This window comes from Oncorhynchus clarkii, chromosome 27 (genome assembly GCF_045791955.1).
Source record: "Oncorhynchus clarkii lewisi isolate Uvic-CL-2024 chromosome 27, UVic_Ocla_1.0, whole genome shotgun sequence".
Taxonomy (NCBI): Eukaryota; Metazoa; Chordata; class Actinopteri; order Salmoniformes; family Salmonidae; genus Oncorhynchus; species Oncorhynchus clarkii.
The window spans coordinates 42,450,886-42,463,864 of NC_092173.1; the positions used below are offsets into that span (position 1 = coordinate 42,450,886).

The window sequence follows — 12,979 nt, forward strand, 5'->3', positions numbered from 1 at the left end:
ATTGCCTGTCTTGCCGTTCCCAGCTGCCTCATTGCCTGTCTTGCCGTTCCCAGCTGCCTCATTGCCTGTCTTGCCGTTCCCAGCTGCCTCATTGCCTGTCTTGCCGTTCCCAGCTGCCTCATTGCCTGTCTTGCCGTTCCCAGCTGCCTCATTGCCTGTCTTGCCGTTCCCAGCTGCCTCATTGCCTGTCTTGCCGTTCCCAGCTGCCTCATTGCCTGTCTTGCTGTTCCCAAACATAGTTATCTATGGGTTCTTTATGTTTGGAAACAGCAATACAGTGATCAGTGAGCCAAGTAGTTAGAGGATGAGTAAGCTCTTTCAGAAGCTAACAGATTCATTGCCCACCGACATTACTTACCAACATTACCCACCGACACTACTACCCACGACATTACTTACCAACATTACCCACCGACATTACTTACCAACATTACCCACCGGCACTACTACCCACGACATTACTTACCAACATTACCCACCGACATGACTTACCAACATTACCTACCGACACTACCACCCACGACATTACTTACCAACATTACCCACCGACATTACTTACCAACATTACCTACCGACACTACCACCCACGACATTACTTACCAACATTACCCACCGACATTACTTACCAACATTACCCACCGACACTACTACCCACGACATTACTTACCAACATTACCCACCGACATTACTTACCAACATTACCCGCCGACATTACCGCCCACCGACACTACCGCCCACCGACAATACTACCCACCGACACTACTACCCACGACATTACTTACCAACATTACCCACGGACACTACCGCCCACCGACACTACCGCCCACCGACACTACCGCCCACCGACACTACCGCCCACCGACACTACCGCCCACCGACATTACCCACGGACACTACCGCCCACCGACACTACCGCCCACCGACACTACTACCCACCGACACTACTACCCACGACATTACTTACCAACATTACCCACGGACACTACCGCCCACCGACACTACCGCCCACCGACACTACCGCCCACCGACACTACCGCCCACCGACACTACCGCCCACCGACATTACCCACGGGCACTACCGCCCACCGACACTACCGCCCACCGACACTACCGCCCACCGACACTACCGCCCACCGACATTACCCACGGACACTACCGCCCACCGACACTACCGCCCACCGTCATTACCCACGGACACTACTGCCCACCGACATTACCCACGGACACTACCGCCCACGGACACTACCGCCCACCGACATTACCCACGGACACTACCGCCCACCGACACTACAGCCCACCGACACTACCGCCCACCGACATTACCCACGGACACTACCGCCCACCGACATTACCCACGGACACTACCGCCCACCGACACTACCGCCCACCGACATTACCCACGGACACTACCGCCCACCGACACTACCGCCCACCGACACTACCCACCGACACTACCGCCCACCGACACTACCGCCCACCGACACTACCGCCCACCGACACTACCGCCCACCGACATTACCCACGGACACTACCGCCCACCGACACTACCGCCCACCGACACTACCGCCCACCGACACTACCGCCCACCGACACTACCCCCACCGACACTACTGCCCACCGACACTACCGCCCACCGACACCACTACCCACCAACATTACCCACCAACATTACCCACCAACATTACCCACCAACAACAGCTGCAGAAAAAGTAGTGGGGTCAGAGTGCAGTCCCACTGGCCACACACTGGTTGAACCAACGTTGAATTGACGTCTGTGCCCAGTGGGATATTTATTTAGTTTGCTAGCAAGTCTCACACTACTCACAGTCTGCATAGCACAACACAAATCCCAACATAGCACAACACAAATCCCAAAATAGCACAACACAAATCCCAGGATTTGTGAATCTGTTCAGAACTAGAGTCACAGCTCAAAGGCTGACTTCAGGCTAATCAGATTTCAGCTAATAGGGAGAAGTATTTAACAAATGAACTACATGATGGAATTCACTAATCATAAACTATTTACATATCAAGGAAATACATTTGTGGAACTTAGGGAATCTTTGCGACAACCACCACAACATACCTAGAGCTCTGGCCACGGCCAGGAACGGTATCTGGTCCATGACGGTGCTCCTCCGGACCGGCCCGTTATGAGTCAGCCTGGGTCTCTTCCACACCACCCGGTTCACACCAGACTTCTTTATCACACTGGAGATAGGAGGGAGAGAGACAGACAGGACAGTTATCACACTGGAGATAGGAGGGAGTGAGTCCATCCCTCTAGTCTAGTCACCCAGTCAGTTCTACAGTAGTCTAGTCACCCAGTCAGTTCTACAGTAGTCTGTCCATCCCTCTAGTCTAGTCACCCAGTCAGTTCTACAGTAGTCTGTCCATCCCTCTAGTCTAGTCACCCAGTCAGTTCTACAGTAGTCTGTCCATTCCTCTAGTCTAGTCACCCAGTCAGTGCTACAGTAGTCTAGTCACCCAGTCAGTTCTACAGTAGTCTGTCCATCCCTCTAGTCTAGTCACCCAGTCAGTTCTACAGTAGTCTGTCCATCCCTCTAGTCTAGTCACCCAGTCAGTTCTACAGTAGTCTGTCCATCCCTCTAGTCTAGTCACCCAGTCAGTTCTACAGTAGTCTGTCCATCCCTCTAGTCTAGTCACCCAGTCAGTTCTACAGTAGTCTGTCCATCCCTCTAGTCTAGTCACCCAGTCAGTTCTACAGTAGTCTGTCCATCCCTCTAGTCTAGTCACCCAGTCAGTTCTACAGTAGTCTAGTCACCCAGTCAGTTCTACAGTAGTCTAGTCACCCAGTCAGTTCTACAGTAGTCTGTCCATCCCTCTAGTCTAGTCACCCAGTCAGTTCTACAGTAGTCTGTCCATCCCTCTAGTCTAGTCACCCAGTCAGTTCTACAGTAGTCTGTCCATCCCTCTAGTCTAGTCACCCAGTCAGTTCTACAGTAGTCTTTCCATCCCTCTAGTCTAGTCACCCAGTCAGTTCTACAGTAGTCTGTCCATCCCTCTAGTCTAGTTAAACCAGTCAGACAGAGACAGAGACAGAGAGAGAGAGAGAGAGAGAGAGAGAGAGAGAGAAAGAAAGAGAGAGGCTAGTCTGTCAGACAGACAAAACATAACAATGTTGAGTTAGTTAGTTAGTTCTCCAGTTGGCTGGCTAGACAACTAACCTAGTACAGTAGTATGTGTTGGTCAATCTTACCTGCCCCCCAGCCCTTCGATGCGTTCCCTCTCCTTGGGCAGCTCAGGCTTGTGGTCCTGTGTAACCTCCACGGCCCTGATGAACTGGTCAGAGGGGTCATCCTGGACCCCCAGCACTATGGCAGAGTCTCCTACGTGGGCCACGTACATGCGGTTCCCTCGAACTACCACGACACTGGCCGTGGTGCCTGAGGTGCTGGGTAACCCTGTGAAAGTCTTGGGCCATTCGGCTGCAGAGAGAGGGCGAGAGAGAGACAGAAAGAGAGAGAGAGAGAGAGAGAGAGAGAGAGAGGGCGAGAGAGAGACAGAAAGAGAGAGGGCGAGAGAGAGACAGAAAGAGAGAGGGCGAGAGAGAGACAGAAAGAGAGAGGGCGAGAGAGAGACAGAAAGAGAGAGGGCGAGAGAGAGACAGAAAGAGAGAGGGCGAGAGAGAGACAGAAAGAGAGAGACAGAAAGAGAGACAGAAAGAAAGAGGGAGAGAGACAGAAAGAGAGAGGGAGAGAGACAGAAAGAGAGAGGGAGAGACAGAAAGAGAGAGGGGGAGACAGAAAGAGAGAGGGGGAGACAGAAAGAGAGAGGGAGAGAGAGACAGAAAGAGAGGAAAAGAGAGAGAGAGAGAGAGAGAGGAAAAGACATGGAGGGAGAGTGAGAGACAGAAAGAGAGAGAGAACAACAGAGAGATAGAGAGAGAGAGAGAGAGCGAGAGACAGAAAGAGAGAGGAAAAGAGAGAGAGAAAGAGAGAACAACAGAGAGAGATAACATGTAAAAAATATTGGAAGCTGCCCAGCCTTAGAAGAAGCATTGGGAGTCAGACTAAAGCTTCTTACCTGAGGTCTCTGCCTGCAATAACAGTTAGGAAGGAACTCCACTTTTTAAAAAAGTTCCTGAACAGTTATTCTGAAAAGTACTTTTTGAAACGACAGGCTGAGTGGGGGGCAAGGAGCTTACATTCATGAGGTCGCCTTGACTGACAGCTTCTCTGAAACGCCTACGGCAAGCAACTTGTATGCAGTGAATAGCGTTGCAGGAAGTTTATCTCAAGCAAATTTGGTTAAACACAAAGCAACTCAAACATCGAAATTGCATCAATGACACACACACACACACACACACACAGTTTGTTTCTTGTGATGAGCTTCACAGTCGCACTGACGGATATGTTGCCTTGACAACCGCGCCAGAGTTCTGAACGACCTATCCCCTCCTTTTGTTCCATGCTGGATGAAGACCTAGCTAGCCAGCGAGTAGCTCATACCAGACACAGATGAAGACCTAGCTAGCCAGCGAGTAGCTCATACCAGACACAGATGAAGACCTAGCTAGCCAGTAACTAGCTAACACCAGACACAGATGAAGACCTAGCTAGCCAGTAACTAGCTAACACCAGACACAGATGAAGACCTAGCTAGCCAGTAACTAGCTAACACCAGACACAGATGAAGACCTAGCTAGCCAGTAACTAGCTAACACCAGACACAGATGAAGACCTAGCTAGCCAGCGAGTAGCTCATACCAGACACAGATGAAGACCTAGCTAGCCAGCGAGTAGCTCATACCAGACACAGATGAAGACCTAGCTAGCCAGCGAGTAGCTCATACCAGACACAGATGAAGACCTAGCTAGCCAACGAGTAGCTCATACCAGACACAGATGAAGACCTAGCTAGCCAGCGAGTAGCTCATACCAGACACAGATGAAGACCTAGCTAGCCAGCGAGTAGCTCATACCAGACACAGATGAAGACCTAGCTAGCCAGGAACTAGCTAACACCAGACACAGATGAAGACCTAGCTAGCCAGTAACTAGCTAACACCAGACACAGATGAAGACCTAGCTAGCCAGTAACTAGCTAACACCAGACACAGATGAAAGGGGAAATGCATAAGAATCTTTGCCATAGATGAATAGGGTAAACTTTTAATTATATTTGCCGACACCCTGCAGTCAAATGTTGGCACCAGTAACGTAGCCATCTACCTATATAAAACACACCCCTCAGCAAACCCTTCTCCGATGTTGATTAGAAGGCAGAACTTATTTAAATTAGGTAAAAGAATACCTGGTTAACATTGATTGGTGTATTTAAAATGAGAGTTAAGGTGATGTCACCTTGTCACCTTAATAATGAATCCTAGTGTTTGACACGGGGGAGGAAACCAGTAAGGAAGGGTTGTAGTTAAAACCTACAGGAGGGTATCTCTCCAGGAACAGGGTTGGAGTTTTAACCTACAGGAGGGTCTCTCCAGGAACAGGGTTGGAGTTAAAACCTACAGGAGGGTATCTCTCCAGGAACAGGGTTGGAGTTAAAACCTACAGGAGGGTCTCTCCAGGAACAGGGTTGGAGTTAAAACCTACAGGAGGGTCTCTCCAGGAACAGGGTTGGAGTTAAAACCTACAGGAGGGTCTCTCCAGGAACAGGGTTGGAGTTAAAACCTACAGGAGGGTATCTCTCCAGGAACAGGGTTGGAGTTAAAACCTACAGGAGGGTATCTCTCCAGGAACAGGGTTGGAGTTAAAACCTACAGGAGGGTCTCTCTCCAGGAACAGGGTTGGAGTTAAAACCTACAGGAGGGTCTCTCCAGGAACAGGGTTGGAGTTAAAAGCTACAGGAGGGTATCTCCTACAGAAGTGTATCTCTCCAGGAACAGGGTTGGAGTTAAAACATACAGGAGGGCATCTCTCCTACAGAAGTGTATCTCTCCAGGAACAAGGTTGGAGTTAAAACCTCCAGGAGGGTATCTCTCCTACAGAAGTGTATCTCTCCAGGAACAAGGTTGAGCAGCTTTGGTATAGGGTATCATTAGTGACACATCCATTGTCATAACAAGTAGTTACTGCACATGTTTGTTCCAGGTCAGCACTCAGCACTAACAAACACATGACTCATCTAATCCAGGACTTGATTTAGTTGAATCAGATGTGTTAATACTGGGCTCAAAGACAAATGCACATCGTTGAGTTTTCCCAGGTCTAGATTACAGTTTGTATCCACTGTGTTCTAGTGACTTGACAGGGCAGTCGAAAGAACCAGAGCGAATCGCTGATGACCGCCCTAAATACGACTGCCCTCACAGCTGATAGGCCAAGAGACTTGTTCTTCAAATGATAAGAGAAGGGGGGACAATCATTATACCTCAGAGGGGGGGTGGGGGGGGGGGTCCAATAGAATATGCTGCTTCATACACTCTCCTTCATAACCAACAATATCAGATCTCACATGCTGCCTGGCCTGCCTCCTCCAGCAATAAACCTGATTTGTTATGTCATCGAGGTCAAACAACCGTCCTCAACTCTTTCCAAACACGTAGCTGAACCATTGTCATGTGTATGGAAAGCAAACAGAGGAAGGCACTTTGGGAAAATCCCATTCCCGGTAGCGATGTGCCGTTCGTGAACCATTAGTTATTTTATAAACTTCTCTTTTTACTGACTCAAGGAGTCAAAATTCGTTTTTCCTGAGTGACTCGTTCATTTTGAAGTTTGTTTGGCCTGCTAGAGCTGTGCCAAAAAAAATGGTTCATTACTTCATTATCTGTTTGCAATGCACATCAGTGACATCTGCTGGTCAGCAATAAAATAGCAGCGTGTGATTATCAGATGGACGTTTTTTTTTTCTCCTCCTCCACTGTTTTCATCAAAACTCGGTGGCGCAGCAGAAGGTCGTTGGCTTCAGAAACCTATAATCAGTTGGAATACCAGGCTCACATCTTACATCATGCTTCCCCTTTTGATGCGGTCAACGTGACTATTTAAAAAAAAAAAACATAATCTATGTTATTATTTAAGGATGCTTAAGACAGAAGCTTCATACTATACTAAATAAAAACGAATTATTTGAACCAAATACCCTCACGTCCCTGACTGTTTGTGGTGCAAAGTTCCCTACGCTAAGCTACCGGTCGTGTGAAACTTTTAGTACAAAAATCTGAACTACATAAGAATAAAAATAAGAATGTGTTCTTAACTGACTTGCCTAGTTAAATAAAGGTAAAATATATATATATTTTTTTTAAGTACGTTGTCCACTAGAGGTCGGTGTTTGAAATCAGCTTGGAATCGGAGAAAGCACCGGAACTACAACGGAAATCAGTGTGATCTCTCATATGTTACAACACACGGTTTGAAAAAGCACATTATCAAAATTAATCTTTCCAACTTCAGTGTGTTCAAAACAAACAGGAACTGAAATTTAAAAAAAAATAAAAAGCTCCAACTGGGAAAATTGTATTTTGACGATCATCCAACTCGCGAACTCTGGCCTCTTTCTAGAGCTCCAACTTTCTGACCCGAAGATCACTGACCTCATGATTTGACCTCGTATTTTTCCTGAGTTCCCAGTTGTTTTGAACGCAGCATGATCTGCTTCACAGTGTTGAAGCCTTCCTCAGAGCTCCTGTATAAAACGTAACAGCACTAGCCAGAAACACTCACATCGGTGCCACAAAAGGAGAGAAGATGCAGGCAGGTATGCCGTTTTTAGTTCAAGATGATTTGTTTGCAATATGTTGATCTACGGGCTGAGAGAGCGTCATAAACTGTTTATTGATTGTGGGGTTTTAATAGTGTGAGAAGACAACCACGTATTTAGTGAGAATCGCAACATAAAAAAGGTACAAACTAACTTCTAGCTCTTAACTAATATCGATGTCCAGGCCCCAGGGGAAATACAACTAGCAGAACAAAACAATGGTATTATGACCCCTCGGTGACCCCTCGGTGACCCCTCGGTGTAAAGGTGAACCTCATGAACATGTACCTGCCGGTTGTTTTGCTCTAGGTCCTCCAGCACCAGTTAAACTAAAGGAATGGAAGTATATATGGAGACTGTTTATAGTGACAAAAACATTTTTTTTTATTAATTAAAATGCTTCCCGATCTTTCTTACCTCTCTCTCAGATATGATAGACACTTCGGAACAAACTTCCTTAAATATTGTTTGGTGGGACTATCCGTTCTTCCATGTCGTGAATCTGTTATTCAATGTGTTTCTATTGGCTAATAGCAGTAATGACTATCTGTTATTCAATGTGTTTCTATTGGCTAATAGCAGTAAGGACTATCTGTTATTCAATGTGTTTCTATGGGCTAATAGCAGTAAGGACTGTCTGTTATTCAATGTGTTTCTAATAGCAGTAAGGACTATCTGTTGTTCAATGTGTTTCTATTGGCTAATAGCAGTAAGGACTATCTGTTATTCAATGTGTTTCTATTGGCTAATAGCAGTAAGGACTATCTGTTGTTCATTGTGTTTATATGGGCTAATAGCAGTAAGGACTATCTGTTATTCAATGTGTTTCTATGGGCTAATAGCAGTAAGGACTATCTGTTATTCAATGTGTTTCTATGGGCTAATAGCAGTAAGGACTATCTGTTGTTCAATGTGTTTCTATGGGCTAATAGCAGTAAGGATTATCTGTTGTTCAATGTGTTTCTATGGGCTAATAGCAGTAAGGATTAGCTGTTATTCAATGTGTTTCTATGGGCTAATAGCAGTAAGGACTATCTGTTATTCAATGTGTTTCTATTGGCTAATAGCAGTAAGGACTGTCTGTTATTCAGTGTGTTTCTATGGGCTAATAGCAGTAAGGACTGTCTGTTATTCAGTGTGTTTCTATGGGCTAATAGCAGTAAGGACTATCTGTTATTCAATGTGTTTCTATGGGCTAATAGCAGTAAGGATTAGCTGTTGTTTAATGTGTTTCTATGGGCTAATAGCAGTAAGGACTATCTGTTATTCAATGTGTTTCTATGGGCTAATAGCAGTAAGGACTGTCTGTTATTCAGTGTGTTTCTATGGGCTAATAGCAGTAAGGATTAGCTGTTGTTTAATGTGTTTCTATGGGCTAATAGCAGTAAGGACTATCTGTTATTCAATGTGTTTCTATGGGCTAATAGCAGTAAGGACTGTCTGTTATTCAGTGTGTTTCTATTGGCTAATAGCAGTAAGGATTAGCTGTTGTTCCATGTGTTTCTATTGGCTAATAGCAGTAATGACTATCTGTTGTTCCATGTGTTTCTATTGGCTAATAGCAGTAATGACTATCTGTTATTCAATGTGTTTCTATTGGCTAATAGCAGTAATGACTATCTGTTATTCAATGTGTTTCTATTGGCTAATAGCAGTAAGGACTATCTGTTATTCAATGTGTTTCTATTGGCTAATAGCAGTAAGGACAAATAAAAATGTCCATAAATTTTTTTTTAGATACTCCAAGGGGTCTTAAATTTCAAAATAAAATAGCAAAATAATCATTGGTATGACCTTCTGAAAACAATTCCATATAGCTTAGTAGTTCACTTTATTAAAGAGGACTGGGATAGGTTATTTTCTAATAGGATTAACACAGACTCCTCCGACTCAGCGGCTCCATACACCTGCTCCGACTACCAACTGTCTGCTGTCATATGCCCACATGAGCATCAGTGGCGGCCCGTCACTCAGGGAAGGTGGGGCAGAGCTGTTTTGCATGTTATTTTGGCATCAATACATGTCACATATCAGTTTAAAAACAAATGTAAATGTAACAAAAATACTAAATGGAGTTAATTAAGCCTCCATACAAACATGGTCTCTTTTTTTGCTTTCTTGAGTAAGGCAGCTCCAAAACGCAGGTGTTTCAGCCTAGCTCAGTGCTTTCTGTGGTGGTGGGGCAGTCAGAGGAAAATACGGAGCGTAGGGGTTGGTTAATGTTCTCTAGTTGCGCCTTGATTGGGTAATGTTCTCTAGTTGCCCCGTGATTGGCTCAGTGTTCTGTCACTCATGGGGACACAACCTAACTGCCAAATCTAAGAGTAGAGCTTGAAAATTCAAGCCACTTGGGTGCTGCCATAGAGTTTACATTAGAAGTGCTCATCCAAGAAGGCTCCAGGTCATTGACCACAGGTAAAATGACATCAAATCCCATTATATCTACTGTAGCTTTGATTGGACCTTACCATGTCAACGTCATACTTTCAAAATCTTAGCTAGCAATCATCATCATGAATCAAGTCAAACAATTTACTGCGCTTTTTAATCCTTGTCATATGACGAGAAATTATAGATAAAACGTATCGGTGCTCATCGGCCATAAACATTACACAACAAGTTGGAAATCACAAATTCAACAATGAGTGGTTTGGAAGTAATCAGTGACTATCTGCAAGCAATCAATCAATCGATCAAAAGCAATCAATCACCAGCCTGCTATTCAGTGGAGTGTGTGTGCGCTCATCACCCTCACTGCAGCTCAGTGCTCATCGAAGACAAGCAATACATTCAAGAGTCGTTCACAATCTAGTTCGGTTGCGGACACAACTAGAGCTCGTTTCAAATGTATCAAGAAATATTCTTATTTGTATGCCTAGTAATCAACACGTGTGGTTTAAACAATGTACAAGTCTATCACAAATGACAGCTTCAATAAGCAAACCCCTATGGTGAAGGACATGTGGGGTGGCAGGTAGCCTAGTGGATAGAGCGTTGGACCGAAAGGTTGCTGGATCGAATCCCAGAGCTGACAAGGTACAAATATGTCGTTCTGCCCCTGAACAAGGCAGTTAACACACTGTTCCCCGGTAGGCCGTCATTGTAAATAAGAATTTGTTCTTAACTCGACTTGCCTAGTTAAATAAATGTGAAAGAGAGGCTTGTAGAATCATGACTCTTTCGCGATTTCAGTTCGCCGGTAGGGCTCTGGGCATTACGAAATGAGTCGATAGATTTGGACTTTTCTTTTGATTTTGACGAGTCGAAAAGATCCGAGTCAGTAAAAAGAGCTCAACTTCCCATGACTAATTCACCCCCTCGCCCTGTTGAGTGTGACCTGATAGGTTGGAGGGGTTTAGAGAATCATCTTTTTCTTTGCTCTACAGACAGATGGCAAGCCGTGGTATATTTATTTTACTAGCCAAGCCTGAGAACCCAAACCACACATTCAGCCTGTGGTGGCCATTTCATTCTTAGCGTTTGCACTAGATGCATTTAGAAAACATTAAACACAAATCCCAATGTACAAAGCTAGCTAGATAGACGCATGAATGATTATTTAACTTACATAGCTTTTTCCACATGGCATGGTGGCATGCAACGAAACCTTTCCGAATAGCTGCACACACTTCTTCGTCATCCTTGGACCAAAAGCCCCGCTGTTTCTTGATGAATTCCCACAAATAGTCCCTTGCGAATTGCGCTGCTTCGCGGCCTCCGTGGCCATCAAACACCGCGAAGAAAGCCACTGAGCGCTGGGGGTGGTTATCGCTCTTGGTCGCAGCCGGAGTACTCTCCACTTTCGATCCTGCCAGTGCAGCAGCTGCAAAACGTTGGTTCCCATTTTGTACATTTTGTGTCCATGTAACTGTAGTGGATGCAGAGGCAGATAGAGGATCGTTGTGTGCAGTCCGATCTTGATGCTCGTTTTCAGGCTTTTCCGGCACAATGTCGGCCGTCGAGCTATTCCCTTTGGTCTCATCTTGTTCGTCCGAGTTCAGCTCGTCTTCCCCCGGCTCGGGCTCCATTACTACCTCGGTAACATCCTCCATGTATTTTCTGCCTCCCTGATCGGAAAAAACACTCACTCGCATCAACAATGCGTTTTCCATGGCTGTAGAGACGTCTTTCTTCAGATGCTGGGGGTTTGTAGTACCTAAAAATGGTTTCAAAAGTATTTTAAGTTAAGTTTATGGCAGCTTAATGATCAATCGCCCGCTTTCGGTCTTTGTTTATTTTCAAGCCTTGTAGGCATGCTCAGGAACGCATTGACGTCAGAGCTGTATCGACTGGGGGTAATGTCCGGAAAAATGCACCAGTGCGCCACCTACTGGATGTGTAGATCTAAATGTATTTGTCACATACTTCATAATAAACAACAGGTGTCGACTAACAGTGGATCAGATCGCTTATTTACGGCCATTCTCAACAATGCAGAGTGAAAAATAATTCCACGAGGAATATATACAGGCCTACATAGTAACAATAGCTTGGCTATATATATACACGGGAGTGTGCAAGGTGGTATTGAATGTGTCACCGTCTGTCACCTTGATTACTCACATTTCCCTCGACCTGTGCTCCTACGTTGTAAACTTTCATTCATAGGCTAGGTTGTAGCAACATCATGATGGGGATAGGGAACATTTTAGTGTCAATGACAGTCATCTAATATGTTGTAATAGAAATAAAGCCATGCAGAAAAATTATAATAATCATCCTCCCTCATCTTAAATGGCACTGACCGCCACTGACATTATAGGTTGAGGTAGTGACCAGGGCAACAGGATAGATAATTAACAGTATCAGCAGCATATGTGATGAGTCAAGAGAGTTCCTGCAATGGGGTCAAATGCAGATGGTTCGGGTAGCTATTAGCTTAACTATTTAGCAGGATCGGGGGAAGGAAAGGGGGATACCTAGTCAGTTGCACAACTGAATGCATTCAACCGAAATGTGTCCTCCCGCATTTAACCCAACCCCTCTGAATCTGACCGTTGTGTGGTGCTTCCTTCCTTCCTTAATCAACGTCCTCCTCGACCAGACTTTCCTCTGACACCGCCTGGTATAGAGGTCCTGAATGGCAGGGAGCTCGGCCCCGGTGATGTACTGGGCTGTACGCATTACTCTCGAATGCCTTGTGGTTGGATGCCAAGCAGTTTCCATACCAGGCGGTGATGCAACCAGTGTAGCTGTATAACTTTTTGAGGATCTGAGGACCCATGCCAAATCTTTTCAGCCTCCTGTATGGGAAGAGGCGTTGTCGTACTTTCTTTGCGACTGTGTT

At 45.5% G+C, this 12,979-nt stretch overlaps 1 protein-coding gene across 1 annotated transcript in view; it reads right to left on the bottom strand.

Moving 5' to 3' along the window:
• Positions 1-12,144, bottom strand: part of LOC139385925 (protein phosphatase 1D-like) — a 16,133-nt gene extending 3,989 nt beyond the window's left edge. Inside the window, exons 1-3 of the mRNA XM_071131220.1 lie at positions 11,261-12,144; positions 3,224-3,452; positions 2,090-2,214 (exon numbers count right to left, since the gene is read on the bottom strand). Coding sequence (XP_070987321.1) covers positions 2,090-2,214; positions 3,224-3,452; positions 11,261-11,804 — 898 coding nt within the window. The 5' untranslated portion in view covers positions 11,805-12,144. The remainder of the gene's footprint in view (positions 1-2,089; positions 2,215-3,223; positions 3,453-11,260) is intronic.
• Between the last annotated feature and the right edge of the window lie 835 nt (positions 12,145-12,979).